General features: G+C 54.3%; 2 protein-coding genes across 2 annotated transcripts in view; both read right to left on the bottom strand.

Annotated features, from left to right (window-relative positions):
• Positions 1 to 1,861: 1,861 nt before the first annotated feature.
• On the bottom strand, positions 1,862 to 16,953 carry asxl2 (ASXL transcriptional regulator 2). Its single transcript, XM_030355766.1, is given in 15 exon segments — positions 1,862 to 4,374; positions 4,376 to 4,679; positions 4,681 to 4,996; positions 5,181 to 6,465; positions 6,986 to 7,091; positions 8,874 to 8,970; positions 9,272 to 9,432; positions 9,681 to 9,740; positions 10,143 to 10,281; positions 11,302 to 11,423; positions 12,690 to 12,867; positions 13,360 to 13,468; positions 14,660 to 14,662; positions 14,854 to 14,936; positions 16,474 to 16,953. Coding segments are annotated over 15 exon segments (4,146 nt in total). The 5' UTR covers positions 16,531 to 16,953; the 3' UTR covers positions 1,862 to 3,248.
• Positions 16,954 to 16,961: 8 nt separating this feature from the next.
• kif3cb (kinesin family member 3Cb) overlaps positions 16,962 to 20,232 on the bottom strand; it is an 8,678-nt gene continuing 5,407 nt past the window's right edge. Inside the window, exons 7-8 of the mRNA XM_030355764.1 lie at positions 19,195 to 19,352; positions 16,962 to 17,850 (exon numbers count right to left, since the gene is read on the bottom strand). Coding sequence (XP_030211624.1) covers positions 17,640 to 17,850; positions 19,195 to 19,352 — 369 coding nt within the window. The 3' untranslated portion in view covers positions 16,962 to 17,639. The remainder of the gene's footprint in view (positions 17,851 to 19,194; positions 19,353 to 20,232) is intronic.

Here is a 20,232-nt window from a genome sequence, read left to right as displayed (position 1 = left end):
TGAACATAAACAACACATACATTGATCATTAGTTCACATTACATTTCATTTATCTAAGTCCTGTTTCTCATGATCAAATAGACAATAGAAATGGGTCCCAGAGTGGTGTTTGTGTTATTTATTCATAAAAGTCTATATATTTTGATAAAATACACTTTGTTTACAAGTGCTGATTACTATATTACATTCACCTGTGTTTTAAATTGAAACTTTAAAACAGTCCATCAACAGCAGAAATGATTATGGACAGAAATCAACTTATAATCTTATGATATTTTACAAAAACAATTTTGCCAAAATGTTTCTTACCACAAAACTTCAATTGACCAGTTTTACACACACACTTACACCCACAGACAGACAGACAGACAGACAGACAGACAGACAGACAGACAGAGACACACACACACACACACAAAGAAACAATGAAGGGAAAGGCAACGGCATATTGTCTACTTTAAATTTCTATGCTCCACAAAGTTGAAGGTCTCAGCTGCCTTAAGATGCTGCTGTACTCATTTATTTTCTCTTATTTATAGATCAATGAACTACTGAGCACATACGTGGTACATTATCTGCTATCAAAATAAAAGTCCCAACGATGTTTGGCCAACTATATGCCCAGACAGTTTGGGAGTCCAAAAATTAATTGTTATCAATGTGGTTCCAAACATTAATTGAACTACTCTTGATATATTGAAACGAGATGGGATTGTATAAGATAGCTAAATATAATTTTAACAGATCTCAGAGTCTCTCTTAATATCAAAATGGAGTGAAATTGACCTGATGAATGTGCTCAGCTCAAGAGGGGCTCAAAAGGGTTTAATATAAACATATATAGTTGTTTTTTACAAGGTAATTCCTCCATATTGTATCAATGATGCAGCCAGAACATAGAGCAATCAATACAAACGTCAGACAACTTCTCTATGGCAGAGAAAATGATATAGAAAAACAGGTCCTGCGGCATAGATATATAATATATAGATATTAGTGCTGTCAGCCAGTCAGTTAAACACGTTATTAACGGCGCAAACTAATTTTTTTTTTTTCTTTGGCTCAAAACAAAGAAGCAGTAGCCTGACTGCTATGTTCAAGGCAGTATGTTTGTATGTTCATCCTTTAATTGCACTATAGGCTTTTTTTTTTTTGCATTGTCCTGTTTTGATCAGTATATACCAATGTTGTTATCAATAAAAAAACATTTGCACAAGGCAAGCCGATGCACTTCTCCATGTTGATAAGAGCATTAAAATGAGAACAATTAATGGGACAAAGAAATCAAGGGATATTTAGCATAGAAAAAAGAATTGCGATCAATCGTGAGTTAACTATGGCATTAATGCGATTAATCGTGAAATACTTTAATCGCTTGACAGCACTAATAGATAGATAATATATACCTGGGCAATTTGAAAAAGCAAAAACAGTTGCTCTCTTCATGGTGGTTTGTCCACAAGACCGACATCCCAGGAATAACCAACAGCTGATATTCATATATAGTACATACCCTGTGAATAAAAAAAAAGCAAATAGATTTTCTATCCAAATATATTAATTAAAATATATTAACTTTGTTTAGCTAGTGAGAGGTTGAAAACAAGCTCTAATCGTGTTTTCTTAAGGTGACTTTGGCATGTTACCATGGAAGTAATATATGTTTAATCATCTGCTTCGTACCTCGAACTACTGAAAAATAGAACATATATTATTTTTCAATTAAGACGCGTAAACACACACAAACACACACACACACACCTGCTTCCATAAAAAAATATTTTTACAATTACCTTATTTCCAATAATGGCGTGTTGCCCAGAATATTTGATGGGTGTTATTAAGAAATGATTGTACAAGCTTTTTGGATTTTTGTATCTTTTAACGGGACAACTGATTTATTGTTGGGATGTAGACAATTTCAGCAGCTTTGACCAAAATGCCTCTAAAATGAATTGCCTTCCTTTAAAGTGTATTTGAAGCGGGTCTTTGAGTACCTCTTCCTTGTTACGTACACTCTATGATACGGCCTCTCTCTCTCTCTCTCTCTCCCTCTTTCTCCACAGCACTCAGTCATTCATAAATTCAGTCATAAAACCTGGCATATACGAAGCAAGGTGTACTACAGGAGTATTACAACGTTAGGAATATAAATCGGCAAATATTTACAGTGCAAAAGTAAAAAGACAATAAACCCATTGATTTTCTCTCCGTACAGTGAGTGTTTAAACTGTCCCTCCCAGCTAGAAATCTCTCTCCGTTAAAAAAATAAATAAAAATTGAGAAGCAATGAGAAGCGATGCATTGTGGGGAACGATATTTACAAGCCTGTCTGTGACCTCGGAGACAAACTGAAGAACCAACCAGAGTGGCTCTTCTGCTGGGCGTCTTTGCTCCTGTGGACCCCCAGAACAGCTGCTGGACCCCAGCTCAGAGTGACGCGCTGTACATTGAAGGCGCAGCTGTTGTGATTGTGTTTCTCGACTCAATGCATTGTGAGGAACTGTTGCTTCCTGTAACTGTTTCTAAGAAATAAGGTTAAGTGCGAAGGGGGCTTGGTGTAATGGGGGTACGTGCTTTTGATTTCTCCTTTTGTTAAAAGTATCGTTGAAAAAAATGATGTTATAGATTTGAGGAAGTATCGAAGTATAGCTGCTATATATCTGTTTTTGTAAAATCTGAGTGCTATATTTACTGCACGCGGCGTACAGTGCTGTTCTCTAAAACAGATTGGGAGAGTTCTCATTCCCTGCCTGGTCGTCTACTATGAACCATTATGTTTGCCCTTTTTTTCAATCCATTCAGGCCGCACGATAAAAAGTGTTTGTCTACCACACATAACGTCATTGTATTCTACAAAAATAACAAGAATATTATATTTTCCCTCCTTGTTCTCTTTTAAAAACTATACTTATGTCTCTTTAAAAATATATATATACCACACTAACCCTAGCCAAGTGCAAACATTGCCAGATTGCACTCAGGTGACATATTCCTCCCAGATCTGCTGATTGAACCAAAGGGCAGCCGCAGCCCCACCGGCCCGCCACACAGCGGGCCCTCCAGGGCCGTCTCGACCCTCCTACGGGCCCCAGGGCGCTCACTGGGGCCCCCAGGGCGCTCACTGGGGCCCGATCCGTTTCAAAGGACGTCTCCGTTTCTCCAACCAACTCTCGACTGGAAACAACCGAAGGAACGCGTATCGACCGATGAGGAGGAGGAAGGGGCCGACGATGAAGACTGCGGGCTCAGCGCACCACCAGGCACGCGACGCACAGCTTGGAGGGCCCGATGCAGTCGTCGTGGCAGAAGGCTCCGCAGCCCTTGCACATGATCATGGCCTTGAGGCGGCAGTAGCACCTGGACTGCACCTCCTCCAGGCCCCCCCCCTCCATGAAGCTCTGCTCGGTCGAGGGCTCCCCGGGGGGGCCGGGGGCCAGGGTGTGGCCCGCGGGGATGGTGGTGACCGTCACCGAGAACGACATCACGCTGCCGTGGACCCCCCCGCCGCCCGACCGCTCCGACGGCGGGGGGGGGGACGCGCCGACGGTGCCGCCGTAGGGCGACCCCAGCGCCGCGTCCTGGTCCCGGTGGGCGGGGCTCCTCTGCGTCTGGGCGGCGCTCGGCCGCTGGCTGAGGTCCGGGGCCGTGGGGCACGGCTCCGGACTCCCCTGACGGCCGTCGCCGCGCTGGAGGCTCCTCTGGTCCGCCCGAGACCAGGGGCTGCGCGCCGCGGCTCCGGCCTCGGGCGGGGCTCCGGCCTCGGGCGCGGCTCCGGCCCCGGGCGGGGCTCCTGCCCCGGGCGGGGCTGGCTCGGCGCTGGCCTCCTGGCCCAGCGGGCCGCAGCCTCGCCGGCCGGCCTCGCTCTCGGCCGTTCCGCGGTGCTGGGCGCCGGTGGGTTCCTGTTGCCTGGCGACGGAGCATCCCTGCTGCTCCTCCTTAAGGCCGGCCGTCGGGGGCGGGAGGTCCTCGTCCTTCCCGTCCTGCGGTGTGTCCGCCGCCCCCCGCAGCGGGGCTCCGGCGGCGGGGGGCCGGCGCGGGCCGCTCTGGGGGCCGCGGCCGTACGTGGCCACGTTGAGGAGGTAGTGCCCCGTCATGGCCGGCCGCGCCGTCCTCCTGCGGAGGCAGCCCACGGAGAAGCGGGGCCGCGGCAGGCCGTCCCCGGGCTGCGGGGGGGGGCGGTGGGCGGGCGGGGGGCCCCCCCCCCGGTCCTCCGCGGGGGGGGCCCCCCGCCCGCCCACCGCCCCCCCCCGCTGGGACGCCTTCCTCTGCATCAGCGCCTGCAGGATCTGCTCCTGCGTCTCCCGGTCGGGGGCGTCGCCGTGGAGACGCTGATCGGGGAGGGCCCCCCGGCGGGGGGGGGGGGCCCGCCGGGTGCCACGCCTTGCCCTTGCTCCCGGCGTGGGGCCGGGGGAGGATCTGCTCGATGGGGACCTCCTTCCCCTGGAGGAGCTGCGTGACCAGCGGGTTGTTGGCGGGGGTGCAGGAGCTGACCCGGGGCCCCGGGCCGCTGGAGGGGCCGGGCTGCTCCGCCGCCCCCTTCCTGCCCCGTGGGGACCCCTCGGGGGGCTTCTGGAGGCAGTGGGGGCCCGGGGCCGCGGGACCCCTCTCTCTGGGGGGCGGGACCTCCCCGGGGAAGGCCGTCCCGTGGGGGGGGGGCGGGCGCCGTGGGCCGCGGGGCCGGGCGGGGAGAGGTTGGACTGAGAGGGGGCGCTTTGGGGGTTTTCTCACCGCTAACACTCGCTCCGGCTACCAGCCCCGCCCCCCCGGGCGCCGGCCCCGCCCCTTCGGGCGCCGCCCCTGAGGCCGCTGCTGCCGCCGCCGCCGCCGCTGCGGAGCGCTGCGCCCGGGCCAGCTGGGCCTTGGCCTTGATGTCGGCCAGCGTGCGCGCCCCGGGACGGCCCGGGCTGCCCAGGGGGGGCGGGGGGGGGCGGGGGGACCCCGGGCCGGGGGAGACGGGGGAGACGGGCACAGGCAGGATCCGGGACACGGGAATCTGAAACGGACGCAAACAGACGGAGCGTTAAACCCTAGCTGGACAGCAGGACCCCCCCCGGTGAACGGAGACCTCCTGGGGGGCTCCCTGCTGCTGAGGACCCCCCCCCCCCCCCGGTGAACGGAGACCTCCTGGGGGGCTCCCTGCTGCTGAGGACCCCCCCCCCCCCCCCCTGAGGACCCACCTTGAGCGGCGGAACCTTCTGATGCGCCATCGAAGACGGCCTGGAGGGGCTCGCCGTGGACGACGCCCTCGGAGAGGGGGAGGAGCCTGCTGGAGAGGGGGAGGGGCCTGCTGGAGAGGGGGTGGGGCCTGCTGGAGAGGGGGTGTGGCCTGCTGGAGAGGGGGTGTGGCCTGCTGGAGAGGAGGAGGGGCCTTCTGTAGAGGGGGAGGGGCCTGCTGGAGAGGGGGCGGGGCCTGCTGGGGAGGAGCCTGCGGGAGAGGGGGAGGGGCCTACTGGAGAGGGGGCGGGGCCTGCTGGAGAGGGGGCGTGGCCTGCTGGGGAGGAGCCTGCTGGAGAGGGGGCGGGGCCTGCTGGAGAGGTGGAGCAGGCTACTAGAGAGGGGGAGGAGCCTGCTGGAGAGGGGCCTGCTGGAGAAGAGGCGGGGCCTGCTGGAGAGGGGGCGGGGCCTGCTGCAGCGGGCGAGGAGGTTCGGGGTCTTTTCTCGGGGGTCTTCTCCCCCTCTGGCTCATTGGGGGACTTCCTTTTCCCCGGTTCTGGGGCCCCAGGGGGATTGGTACGGAGGGGCCCTGCGGGCTGACCGGGGTGCCCCGCCGCCTCTGGGGGGGCCCTGGGGGGTCGGGGGCTGCTCTTGTCGGGGGGCTCGGGGGCGGCCGCTCTCACCTCTGGCCCCTCCCCCAGGGCCCGCTCCGCCACCAGCGGCTTCAGACCGTCCTCTGCCGGCCTCGGACCCGGCAGTACGGCCGTCTCCCCCGGCGACGCGGGCGGGGCCGTGGGCGGGGCCAAGCGGCTGAGGCGGCGGTCCTCCGCGTGACGCGCCCGCCGCGTCCGCATGGGCGACATGACGGGCGGCGGTCTGCTGGCCAGCGGGGGTCTGGGAGACTGGTCTGGGGGTCTGGTCGGGACAGGACAGGGACTGCTGTCCTCGGGGCCCCGGGCCCCCACTGCCCTGTCCTCGGGGCCCCGGGCCCCCACTGCTCTGTCCTCGGGGCCCCGGGCCCCCACTGCTCTGTCCTCGGGGCCCCGGGCCCCCACTGCCCTGTCCTCGGGGCCCCTGGCCCCCACTGCCCTGTCCTCGGGGCCCCGGGCCCCCACTGCTCTGTCCTCGGGGCCCCGGGCCCCCACTGCTCTGTCCTCGGGGCCCCGGGGCTCAGCTGCTTCGGCCACAGGTCCTTCAGAGGAGCGCTGGTGATGAGGAGGAGGAGGAGGAGGAAGAGGAGGGCAGGGCGGCCGGTCCTGATCAGACTCCATCAGCTCCCTCTGCGCCTCCTCGTAGCTCAGCCCGGAGCTGCACGGCAGGAGGGGGGAGGGGGGGAGAGGAGGGGAGGGGAGAGGAGGGAGAGAGGGAAGAGGGGGAGAGGGGAGGGGGAGAGGGGGGAGAGAGGAGGGGATAGGGGGAAAGGGGGGGAGGGGGGAGAGGGGGAGAGGGGGAGAGGAGGGGAGGAGGGGAGGGGGGAGAGAGGGAGAGAGGGAAGAGGGGGAGAGGGGAGGGGGAGAGGGGGGAGAGAGGAGGGGATAGGGGGAAAGGGGGGGAGGGGGGAGAGGGGGAGAGGAGGGGAGGAGGGGAGGGGGGAGAGAGGGAAGAGGAGGGGAGAGGGGGGAGAGGGAAAGAGGGGGGGAGAGGAGGGAGAGGAGGGATAGGGGGGAGAGAGAGGGAGAGGAGGGATAGGGGGGAGAGGGGGGAGGGAGAGGGGGGAGGGAGAGGGAGAGGAGGGGATATGTAGAGATGAATGCATAAAGGAACAATTTGGAGAACTTGTAGGCAGGAGGCCGGAGAATGTTTCTAATCCCTGCGTAGGAGAACTTACTTCTCTCCATAGTAGTTCTCAAAGAAGGCCTCCTTCCAACGCTCCACCTTCTTCTCCTTTTCAATCTCCTGCCTCATCCGGAGCTGCAGCTCGGGAGTGAACTCACCTGGAAACAGAGATCAGGAACCACCCCCGAGATCAGGAACCACCCCAGAGATCAGGAACCACCCCAGAGATCAGGAACCACCCCAGAGATCAGGAACCACCCCAGAGATCAGGAACCACCCCAGAGATCAGGAACCACCCCAGAGATCAGGAACCCTCCTAGTGTGGTCCAGGGGACCCACCCTCAGTGTGGTTAAGGGGGACCCCCTCAGTGTGGTTAAGGGAGACACCCTCAGTGTAGTTAAGGGGGACCACCCTCAGTGTGGTTAATGGGGACCACCCTCAGTGGTTAAGGGGGACCACCCTCAGTATGGTTAAGGGGGACCACCCTCAGTGTGGTTAAGGGGGACCACCCTCAGTGTGGTTAACGGGGACCACCCTCAGTGTGGTTAAGGGGGACCACCCTCAGTGTGGTTCAGGGGGACCACCCTCAGTGTGGTTAAGGGGGACCACCCTCAGTGTGGTTAAGGGGGACCACCCTCAGTGGGGTTAAGGGGGACCACCCTCAGTGTGGTTAACGGGGACCACCCTCAGTGTGGTTAACGGGGACCACCCTCAGAGTGGTTAACGGGGACCACCCTCAGTATGGTTAAGGGGGACCACCCTCAGTGTGGTTAACGGGGACCACCCTCAGTGGGGTTAACGGGGACCACTCTCAGTGGGGTTAACAGGGACCACCCTCAGTGTGGTTAAGGGGGACACCCTCAGTGGGGTTAAGGGGGACACCCTCAGTGGTGGTTAAGGGGGACACCCTCAGTGGTGGTTAACGGGGACCACCCTCAGTGGTGATTAAGGGGGACCACCCTCAGTGTGGTTAAGGGGGACCACCCTCAGTGTGGTTAAGGGGGACCACCCTCAGTGTGGTTAACGGGGACCACCCTCAGTGTGGTTAAGGGGGACCACCCTCAGTGTGGTTAAGGGGGACCACCCTCAGTGTGGTTAACGGTGACCACCCTCAGTGTGGTTAACGGGGACCACCTTCAGTGTGGTTAATGGGGACCCACCCTCAGTGTGGTTAATGGGGACCACCCTCAGTGTGGTTAACGGTGACCACCCTCAGTGTGGTTAATGGGGACCACCCTCAGTGGGGTTAAGGGGGACCCACCCTCAGTGGGGTTAACGGGGACCACCCTCAGTGTGGTTAAGGGGGACACACTCAGTGGTGGTTAAGGGGGACACCCTCAGTGGTGGTTAACGGGGACCACCCTCAGTGTGGTTAACGGGGACCACCCTCAGTGGGGTTAACGGGGACCACCCTCAGTGTGGTTAAGGGGGACCACCCTCAGTGTGGTTAAGGGGGACCACCCTCAGTGGGGTTAAGGGGGACCACCCTCTGTGTGGTTAAGGGGGACCACCCTCAGTGTGGTTAACGGGGACCACCTTCAGTGTGGTTAACGGGGACCACCCTCAGTGTGGTTAACGGGGACCACCCTCAGTGTGGTTAACGGGGACCACCCTCAGTGGTGATTAAGGGGGACCACCCTCAGTGTGGTTAATGGGGACCACCCTCAGTGTGGTTAACGGGGACCACCCTCAGTGTGGTTAACGGGGACCACCCACAGTGTGGTTAACGGGGACCACCTTCAGTGTGGTTAACGGGGACCACCCTCAGTGTGGTTAACGGGGACCACCTTCAGTGTGGTTAATGGGGACCACCCTCAGTGGGGTTAAGGGGGACCCACCCTCAGTGTGGTTAATGGGGACCACCCTCAGTGTGGTTAACGGGGACCACCTTCAGTGTGGTTAATGGGGACCACCCTCAGTGGGGTTAAGGGGTACCCACCCTCAGACAGACGCTCCTTCCAGGACTGGGCCGCCGAGGCGAAGAACTCGTTGTTGAGTGCCGAGCCGGTGACCTTCAGGAGGCCGTCCAGACAGGCCTGGGGAGGGAAGAAGGCTGGTTGTCATGGTCACCATCGTCGGGCCGATCGCCAGCGGCATCACCCCAAAACAAAATTAAAATTACTTTTTTCGATACCAGTGTTTAATTACTTCTTGGATAATTCTATACAGGCTATTGTTTACCCACTATTGTTTACGGAACCATTTCTTGAAAAAGACTGTGGATTATTGTTTATGGATCAACAGTAAAGTGAGGCCATCCACCAATTCATCCAAATCATTTTTCTCTGTGAATCATTTTTATCCTTGTGTACTTTGCGCCTGGCTCAATAGCCCCACCTGCTGGTCGACCACAGGCAGCAGCTTGAGCAGCCTCTGCTGGCAGGAGGGGGGTAGCACGGACAGGGTGTGCTTGTTGATGATGGCCCGCAGGTTGGTGTTCACCAGAATGGAGTCGGGCGTCTCCACATCTATTTCACACTTGGTGCGCTTGAGTTGCCCTGGGATGCAAAACAAACACACGGACGGGTCTGGGCTGGGATAATACGACGCTGTGCTGCACAGGAAGTGTACGTGTCTCCTCAGTGTTGTGTGTTAGTTGAGACAGTCAGCAGAGGCTTCAGTCCGATGTGACTTCATTAAAACATTTGTAGCGAACGTGGAACTGAGGAGCAGGTAGGGGGCTGGGCTGCCTGGCCCAAGGAGGACTACAGGCCCTGTGAGGTGCTCTCCTGACAGGTTCACTCACGTGGGCTGAGCCGGCTGCCTCGCTGCGCCATGGTCCTGGGTCCTGGGCCGAGACACAGGTCTGTGGACGGAGGGGGAGGACAGTGACGTGAGAGCCCTGATGGGGACCCCTCATATCTGTTAGGAGAGGCTCCGCTGCCCACCTCACCTCATACAAAGACCTCAGAGTATTGTGGTTATTTAGCATGCATAATAAACGATACGGTCGATTTTGCATGTTTATGCTTTATGATAGAGTGAGAAGGACAGGACGGTCTGGGAGAGAGAGGGAGGACATGCAGCAGAGGAACAGAGACGGGAATCTAACCCTGGTCGCTGCGGTCAGGACTAAGCCTTAATGGTACGCGCTCTCTCTCTCCGCTCGCCCCTCTCATATCTTCAGCGAGCCGACCAGCCGAGCTGTCAGAATGGTTGAAGGTAGCAGGGTCCGGTAGGACGAGGTGCAGGTTGATCAGGGACTCACCGGTCTGGGGGGAGATGTTGTCGGCCGTGTCTTTGACCGTCTTCAGGATGAGTCGCTGGCCGGAGGCCACGCCCCCCTGGCGCCGCTGGCTGGAGGCCACGCCCCCCTGGCGCCGCTGGCTCCTCTGCTGCTTCAGGGCCTGACCGGGCAGAGCAATAGTTCAACAAACAACAACAACCACAGATACAGTAACACCATCACACACGTATGGGCCCGCCCACTCGCACACGCCAGCCCTTATCCTCCATGATGGAGTAAAGAAGAACATGTTTTCTTTCTCAAGTAGCCCTCCTGTTGCAAAGAGGAGCGCGTTACATAAGGCCGTCACGCTCTCCCTGGGGTAGTACACGTCTGTGGTGGGAACCTCGATGGATCACCTTGGAAACTGAACAATAATGGGACGATCATCAAGGAACCGTTCCACAAGAAGTCGAAAAACGTTTCCGTTCAGCAATTGAATGTTAGATCCATATAAGAACTTCCAATGCTCTCTCTCTCTGCTTGTCTCTCTCTCTCTCTCTCTCTCTCTCTCTCTCTCTCTCTCTCTCTCTCTCTCTCTCTCTCTCTCTCTCTCTCTCTCTCTCTCTCTCTCTCTCTCTCTCTCTCTCTCTCTCTCTCTCTCTCTCTCTCTCTCTCTCCAAACTGCCATGTAACCATGGGTTTTTGCGGCCTTATAAAAATAATTAAATTGGTCTTACGAGGCATTGAATCCCACCGCCACACAGATGGAGTGAATTAGGATCCGTGCAATCAAGTGAAATGTGATTAAGACACAAATGGCGTCGGGCGGCCGAATAAAAACAGGGAGGTCCCCCCCCCTCTTCTGCTCCCTCGTTATTTTCCACTTGAACCATAACTAGCAACGACACGTTAAACAAAGAGAGGCCTGACAAGCTGCCTCGTTGGAGGCCGAGGGAAGCTAAGACCGACAGCAGTGGTATTCATGAAGCCAGGGCGCTTGGTCTAGTGTTGGGGGGTGCGGTCAGGACTCTATCCCACGGTGGCGCCGTGCGTGTGTATATGTGCGTGCATGCGTGTGTAGTAGTATTGTGGTTGCACTGTTCCATGTCAGCACTGACAGCAGCCTGAGGGCCAGGCGTCCCACTGAACGTCAGAACCCTCTGATGAGCCCCGGAGCTTCCCTCCGTGCGGGGCCTACCTGCTTCAGAGCCTTCTTGCCGTGTTTCTGCGAGGGGGAGATGAGTTTGGCGGCCGGGACCAGAGGGGAGGAGCAGCGGGGCTGGGGGGAGGAGGGCGGCAGCGGCTCCAGCTTGGTAGGAACTGAAAAACATCAAACCAACAACAACCAGATGAGTACATGAACACGGTACCGGGACGCCCACGCTGAGGCCGTCCGCACAGCGCCACCCGGCCTGTTTTGAGGGAACCAAAAACCCCCCATCCTCGCACAAATCCGTAGATTACATTACAGGGGCCTGAAGGCCTGCGGACAGCGAGTCCACTTCCTATACGACTGAGACCCTACTCACACATCGTGGCGCCGCCAAAGCTGTCTTTAGGCTGTCCTCTGTCCTTCCGCCTGCATTGGCCTCTCTCTGCTGGTCGACACTGTTTGTTCATTTAAACTAAAGTTGTGGAGGACGAGCCAACACAAACCACGTCGGCGGAGAGCCTCGCTGATCTCTGCTGCAGGCAGGGCTGATCGTGTGGCGCTGGCTGCTTCGTCACACCGTTTCACACTCGTTATGAGGAAGTGGTTGCTGGTCACACTCTTCCTGTTCCAACAGTCTGCATGTCAGCTTCAAGTCAAACAAGCGGAATTAAGAACTCAGTGGACGACGGACTCTGAGCACAATGATGTGACGAGGATTAAAGCCAAGCATCAGTTTGGTTGGTGAGGAAGATCAGGTTTCCCCGCCGGTGAAGAACGCCACCAGGTATGAGGCTCCCAGTAGACACACAGGTTATCTTCACACACGGCCCGGGGGGGAACTCTTCTGTCGACTAACCATGTAACAATTACAAGGGTTGGTCTGGTATTGAGGCCAAGCAACACGGCTGTGCGAACAGAACACCTGGCGAAACGTGTCGTGACAAGTGATTTATGAATTTGATTCTGTTTTTTTTAGTGTTGTACATATGCAACATGACACAAGAGCCCAGTAAAGCAGGTCACTCCCACGGGAACAGAACACAGCCGGCATTCGATCCCACGGGGGGTGCTTTGTGAAAGCCATGAGGATTTTTCTAGTTCTCCAATAACAAATAGATCATCTCAGGATTTCCTCTGAACAGATCACCAATGCGACCTTGTGAACGGTTCAATTAGAACTGGTGACTGAATGTCCTCCTTAAAGACTGTGAGTCCTTTTGAATATTAATGAGTCATTTAGCTGACAGAGCCCCCGGTCGACTTCCATTGATTTCAGATACATGTGACTGAGACGCAGGTAGGGGTTCGCATCTTGCTCGAGGACACTAGGCATTGGGGTCAGAACCCAGAACCACTGGGCTGGGAGTCGAAGCCCTAAGCCCTAGCCTCTCCTGGGGGTGGGTCGGCCGGTCAGGGTCTGGGGGCGGTCGTACCTCTGCGTCGCCACCTGCCGCCGTCACGCTCCTGGCTGAGCACCTTGCTGCTGTTCTCACTGCTGGGCGAGTCTGAGAGGTCCTCACTGCTCTCCTCAGACCCGTCCTCCTCCTCCTCCTCGTCCTCCTCCTCGTGCACCTCCCCCGACAGCTTCTTGACCCCGTCCGAGCCTTCCTTCTAGAATCAGAAACACATCGCGCTCATTACCGGCGGGTCTCTGGTCGGAGACGTGCGTTTGGAGAACGAGGATGAGGCTGCGGAGGGAAGAGAATAAGAACTTGTAGTTCTCTCATCAGTCGTTGACAATATGCAGTTTACTACGGTCCAGTTTCCGTTCAGTACGTGCGCACGCCCACTCTGTTTCCGTAGCAACCAGGCCTATATCCAACCCTTCCACCACCCCATCCATGCCTTCACGCCGAGCCTATGCGTCGTCTGTTTCCTAAACGGCGTACTTGGCAGCAATACGCTCACATTGAGGTCAACGTTACTCTGAAACAAAGGTTAGAAAATAATTATTGGTAATAACAATTAAGAAAAATTCTAGCTGTTAATTGTTGTCGATCGCAGACATATGAGGATACGGGCCGGGTCAGGCTTATTGAACAAAACGTGGATTTTTCCGAGTGAGGGAAGGGAAGTTTGTTCTGCATATTGCTTTAAACTAACCTTAAGTGTGTAGACGCCCATTCTGCCAGGAACTTTGTAGAAGATGCCCTCGTCTCCCCGGGAGTTGGTATGGAGCATGGCGTTCAGACATGCCAGCGGCGAAGTTCCACTAGATCACGGCACAGAAATGTAAATTACCCATCTGGTTCCACGTAAAACAGACCGGAGGGGAGAGGAGAGAGAGGGGAGGAGAGGAGGGGAGAGGAGAGGAGAGGAGAGGAGGGGAGGGGAGAGGAGAGAGAGGGGAGGAGAGAGAGGGGAGGAGAGGAGGGGAGAGGAGAGGAGAGGAGAGGAGAAGAGAAGAGGGGAGGAGAGGAGAGGAGAGGAGAGGAGAGGAGAGGAGGGGAGGGGAGAGGAGGGGAGAGGAGAGGAGGGGAGAGGAGGGGAGAGGAGGGGAGAGAGTGGGGGAGAGGAGAGGAGAGGAGGGGAGAGGAGAGGAGAGGAGAGGAGGGGAGAGGAGAGGAGGGGAGGGGAGAGGAGAGGAGAGGAGAGGAGGGGAGAGGAGGGGAGAGGAGAGGAGAGGAGAGGAGAGGGGAGGGGAGAGGAGAGGAGAGGAGGGGAGAGGAGAGGGGAGTGGGGGAGAGTGGGGGAGAGTGGGGGAGAGGAGAGGAGAGAAGATTCAGGGAGAGGAGAGGAGATTCTGGGAGAGGAGAGGAGAGGGATGGAAGAGAAGAGGAAAGGACAGAGGAGTTACGGGGGTCGTGGGTGGGTTCAGTTATCATGCTGATGAATTAAATGACCTGGGTTTACAGGGAAATTGTCATTAGTATCTTTGGTGGAAGACGTTCCCAGACGCACAGGTTTAGTTTGAGGCTGATCTAAGTTCCAAAGGAACTCGATGCACATATTTTGTTTACTTGGAAGACATTTTGAAGCTTGTTAAAGCACTGATAGTAACTACAATGTATGTTTGAGAGAGAGACAAAGAGAGAGACAGAGAGACTGTCAGAGTCAGTAAGTCAGAGAGCTTGTCTGAACTGATCAATGATCATTAACATTCGTAAAGCCTGCTGGGACCATCACAATAAAGGTTTCATGCAGAACTTTACTGCCTATTTCAATACCACGATCCCTCATCTTATTGCCTGAAGACAATCTGGGCCAAAGCAATGTAGACTCAGAGTCAGGATGTTATGCAACAGGTGGGTTAGGGTTTCACGCAGGTCTGAGGGGCTAAGTCACTGTAATTATGCTCACTGAAGAAAGCAAATGTTATTGTTAATAACAAGCAGAAGCTATAACCAAACAAAATCACTTGGCAAGGATTTGTTTGGGGGAGAGTTGGCTAGCTTTTTCTTACCTTCTGGATGACAACAGTGACAATGAAACGACAAAGGAAATAAAACAATTAGAAAACCTGAGTTAAAATAATGACCCGTGCTCAAAAGAAAATGGGTGATGGAGACAATGTCATACGATGCGGAGAGCACGGTAATGCCCTCGCCTGCACTGCCTAATACACTGATGAACAGCACTAAGGGTTCTATTGTTTACCTTATTTCTTTAAGCCTCTCTCTTTGGATCACCTGCAAGATCTCTTTATGGCTCATTGGTGTGTTGGGATACTTCTCCAGAACCTATAATAGAAAGATAAAATTATTCTTTAACATACTATTACCAAAGTAATAGTATTAGTTTGACCTGATCACATATATGATTTTATTTTATGTTATGGCCTGCTCATACTATGAGCAAGATCAATGTGATTTAAATTACATGATCCATCTATATTGGCGGAACCCTGAAATAGATATAGTTTAGGTGGCTTACTATATATTCATAAGTAGCTGTTATGCTTTTGAGTAGCCTATCTGGTGATCACCCTAGTGTGATTCATGGGGACAGTTTAACCTCTGAAGAATTCCTGTTAAATAAGATACTGTTTACGTTTCATTTGTGTCTTTTATCTCACTTTTAACACAGGCTAAAAGAGAATTATATATTAACGTAAAGGAGATTTAGATAGTTGAATGATGAAAAAATTAACAATGTGACAGTTGTCAAATAAAATGTCAATAACACAAAGATTCATAGGTGGGAGTCACAGGTAGGATACACAGGTAAGACAAGGAGACCAGAGGTAGATACAAGGAGACCACAGGGAGAGACAAGGAGACCACAGGGAGAGACAATGAGACCGGAGGTAGAGACGAGGAGACCATAGGGAGAGAAAAGGAGACAAGGAGACCAGAGGTAGAGACGAGGAGACCACAGGGAGAGACAAGGAGACCACAGGGAGAGACAATGAGACCGGAGGTAGAGACGAGGAGACCATAGGGAGAGAAAAGGAGACAAGGAGACCAGAGGTAGAGACGAGGAGACCACAGGGAGAGACAAGGAGACCACAGGGAGAGACAAGGAGACCAGGGGTAGAGACGAGGAGACCACAGGGAGAGAAAAAGAGACAAGGAGACCAGAGGTAGAGAAGAGGAGACCACAGGGAGAGACGAAGGGGACAAGGAGACCACAGCGAGAGACAAGGAGACAAGGAAAACACCGGGAGAGACAAGGAGACCAGAGGAGGTGACCAGGAGACCACGACAGTGCTGATCCTCCTGTGTTTACATGTTGTGCGTGTTAGCTTAGCGGCTAGGCTAGCAAAACAAGACGCTCCTCGGACGGCAGGTAGGCGCCCATCCACTAGCCTCATGCTAAGCTAGCGGGGAAGAAGAACAACAAACACGGCCCCGGCGGTGGGTTCAGACCGTTTATTGTGCGACGTGTAAACATTAGGTCAGTGGAAGTGTCGCCGTGGAGCTAACAAGCTAGCCCCGCAGCAGCACCAGCGACGCTTTGACGGGTTTCCTCGGCGGCCACAGACAGCCGGATAGACAGACGGACAGACCACGTCTGGGCGCAACAACGCACGCATTTCTCTGGCTGGGGTCGGAGACAGAACGCGGTCCGTAGTGATCCCTGCTCTAAAGTAAACCTGTAGGTCCTGATGGCAGACCCCCGGGGGCTGTGAGGTCCACGGCGGGTCGCAGCCCAGACCCCCGGGGGGCTGTGAGGTCCACGGTGGGTCTGCACCAGCGGCGGGTCGTGAACCCATCAACACAGTGGTACAAGCGGAGGGAAAACAACCATAACAAGCGGTGGATAAGAACACGGTACCGTTTTAGCGGCTTCCGCCCACGTCCTGCCCTTCTTTTTCTTCAGCCTTTCCCTCATCGCTGCGGTCTTGTGTTGTTCTAATGTGTGTGTCGGCGGGTTTGAAGTGTTGCTTTAGTTACCGCGGAGGACCCGCTCTCCGTCTGCCATGTTGGACCTACTGTACGGCGGTCATGTGACTCTGGGAGAGACGTCATCTTACTGTACGGAGGGTCATGTGACTCTGGGAGAGACGTCATCTTACTGTACGGAGGGTCATGTGACGTCATATTACTGTACGGAGGGTCATGTGACGTCTTACTGTATGGCCGGTCATGGGACTCTGGGAGGGACGTCATTTTACTGTACGGAGGGTCAAGTGACTCTGGGAGGGACGTCATCTTGCTGTACGGAGGGCGATGTGACTTCATGTGACGTCATCTTACTGTACAATGTAGCGCTGTCACTCAGAGCGCGTCAAACATGCAACTCGGATCCACACAGTTTGGGTCTCGGTTAGGATTCGGTGTACTCAAAGTTCACATTTTATTTTGTTTATTCTTGTTTGTAAGTAATGGCGTTTATACAAGCAATTGTACAACCATATGAAAATAAGGCAACTATAAATAAGAGAGCATTGCAACATTCGTCAAATATTTGGATCACAAATAATTCAGCAATAATATAACTTAAAGCAATGTTTTTTTTCACTCAAAATCCTAGGTTCTTACAATAAAAAATAAGACTGATTTTGCCGGGAACCCAACCCCCACCCCACTTAAGTACTTGGTCGCTTTTGGTCTTTTTGACATTAAAGCATTATTACATAGTAATGCTGAGAATATCAGGTTGATAACCAACCCATTTTTCTGATTCAGACATTTTCAACAAAGATTTTTTTTTACAATTCTATCATTTTAGTTAACATAACTTGAAACATTTGTTTGATGCTTTGGGCCACATTGGATATAAAACAACAACCAGCCAAATGAAGAAGCTCCACATCCCAGAACTAAACTTAGCCTAAACTTCATAATAAATACAAAGTTCATCTGGTTACATCGAAACATGCTCACAGAACGTCAGAAGCCCATGCCCAAACACAATCTTTAACAACCAAATAAAAAACCTGAAGTAATGATCAAAAGTGAACCCCAAGTCTGCGGTACGTACACACTCCTACTGCCGTCCTACGGGGCGCCGGGGGGCGCGGCCTCGGGGGCGTGGCCCTGGGGGGGGGGCCCCTCGGCCGTGGCAGTGCGTGGGGGGCCCCCCAGGGGCGGGCAGAGGGCGGAGGAGGGCCGCTGCCTCACGGGGGGGTCGGACAGAGCCTGAGCCCCGGAGCCCAGAGAGCTGGAGGAGGAGGAGGAGGCGACGCGCTGCGCCTGGGGGGCTTGGTACCTGGGCGGAGCATAAGGGGAGCGCCTGTTAACCACAGGGGAGGAGTCAGTGACAGGGGAGGAGTCAGTGGGGAGTCAGTGACAGGGGAGGAGTCAGTGGGGAGTCAGTGACAGGGGGAGGAGTCAGTGAGGAGTCAGTGACAGGGGGAGGAGTCAGTGACAGGGGAGGAGTCAGTGAGGAGTCAGTGACAGGGGGGGGAGTCAGTGAGGAGTCAGTGACAGGGGAGGAGTCAGTGGGGAGTCAGTGACAGGGGAGGAGTCAGTGGGGAGTCAGTGACAGGGGGAGGAGTCAGTGACAGGGGGAGGAGTCAGTGACAGGGGGAGGAGTCAGTGGGGAGTCAGTGACAGGGGGAGGAGTCAGTGAGGAGTCAGTGACAGGGGGAGGAGTCAGTGACAGGGGGAGGAGTCAGTGACAGGGGGAGGAGTCAGTGAGGAGGTCGGTGGGGTCACAGGGGGAGGAGTCAGTGAGGAGGTGGGTCTGGTCACAGGGGGAGGAGTCAGTGAGGAGGTGGGTCTGGTCACAGGGGGAGGAGTCAGTGACAGGGGGAGGAGTCAGTGAGGAGGTCGGTGGGGTCACAGGGGGAGGAGTCAGTGAGGAGGTGGGTCTGGTCACAGGGGGAGGAGTCAGTGATTGAGGTCGGTGTGGAGGTCAGTGGGGTCACAGTAGAGGAGTCAGAGAGGAGGTCAGTGGGGTCACAGTAGAGGAGTCAGTGAGGAGGTCAGTGGGGTCACAGTAGAGGAGTCAGTGAGGAGGTCAGTGGGGTCACAGTAGAGGAGTCAGTGTGGAGGTCAGCGGGGTCACAGTAGAGGAGTCAGTATGGAGGTCGTGGGGTCATGTGATTCCCTCTGGTTGGGTCAAACGTAACTTATTACATTTTCTGTGTTAATTGTATCAAAAATTGTATAATTATACCTACAGGTGTAGTATTAATTAAAATGAATGAGTTTAAACCAGTTTACCTAGAATCAAATAAAAGTGTAAAAAGTATATAAGAGTTAATGAAGTACGAGTTGCTGGACATTGCAGTCAGGCACAGTAAAACAAGGACGTCCCCTCTGGACCTCACTCGCATGAATAGGGTCGTACTAAAGGATAGCGTTGTGGTTCCCATGACGCCATGATCCTCTGCTTCGTTATGATAATAATAATAATAATACATTTAATTTAGAGGCGCTTTTCAAGACACCCAAGGTCACCTTACAGAGCATATAACGTATAGCTGTTCTAACTGCTACAGCGTTACAGCGTTGGCTGATTCTGAATATTAAAGCAGGACAGCGCTCGTACTCAGCGGCCTCTGCCCTTAAGGCTTCAGGAGAGGAGACGAGGGAACGGGGACCCTACCAGGACCGGGACCTGCGGACCCGGGCGGCCGGGCCCCTCTCTCTGGGGGTCACCCCGGGACGGGGGGAGAAGACCCTCTCCAGGTGGGCTCCGTTCAGGTTCAGGGTGAACATGGTGGGGGGGGACATGTCCAGCTCCAGCAGCAGGATGTTCTCCGCCTGCAGGAGAGGAGGAGAGGTGGGTACTGAGTACTGAGTACTGAGGTACTGGGCTGAGTACTGAGGTACTGAGCTGAGTACTGAGGTACTGAGCTGAGTACTGAGTTACTGAGTTGAGTACTGAGGTACTGAGTACTGAACTGAGTACTGAACTGAGTACTGAGCTGAGTACTGAGTACTGAGCTGTGGTTACTGAGTACTGAGGTACTGAGCTGAATACTGAGGTACTGAGTACTGAACTGAGTACTGAGCTGAATACTGAGGTACTGAGCTGTGGTTAGTGAGTACTGAGGTACTGAGCTGTGGTTACTGAGTACTGAGGTACTGAGCTGTGGTTACTGAGTACTGAGGTACTGAGCTGTGGTTACTGAGTACTGAGGTACTGAGCTGTGGTTACTGAGTACTGAGGTACTGAGCTGTGGTTACTGAGTACTGAGGTACTGAGCTGTGGTCAGTGAGTACTGAGGTACTGAGCTGTGGTCAGTGAGTACTGAGGTACTGAGCTGTGGTCAGTGAGTACTGAGGTACTGAGCTGTGGTCAGTGAGTACTGAGGTACTGAGCTGTGGTCAGTGAGTACTGAGGTACTGAGCTGTGGTCAGTGAGTACTGAGGTACTGAGCTGGGGTTACTGAGTACTGAGGTACTGAGCTGTTGTCCTCAGCCCAGACTAAAGTCAGGCCTGATTCAAATGAAGAAATGCATGAATGTAATGAGTTAGTCCTAAATGGATAAACATTATGCATAAGCATTAAAAGTTAATAAAAATACAACAATGTAAAGAGCAAGAAATTGTAATATATTTGTTTTTATTTAAAGTAATTAAAGAGGAAATCCTTGCGTGCCATGTCTGATTTACACCTGAAGATAAGAGCATCGGGCA

Source organism: Gadus morhua, chromosome 5 (assembly GCF_902167405.1).
Source record: "Gadus morhua chromosome 5, gadMor3.0, whole genome shotgun sequence".
Lineage (NCBI taxonomy): Eukaryota > Metazoa > Chordata > Actinopteri > Gadiformes > Gadidae > Gadus > Gadus morhua.
The sequence above is the reverse complement of the archived record's forward strand: the minus strand, read 5'-3'. Positions and strand labels throughout refer to the sequence as shown.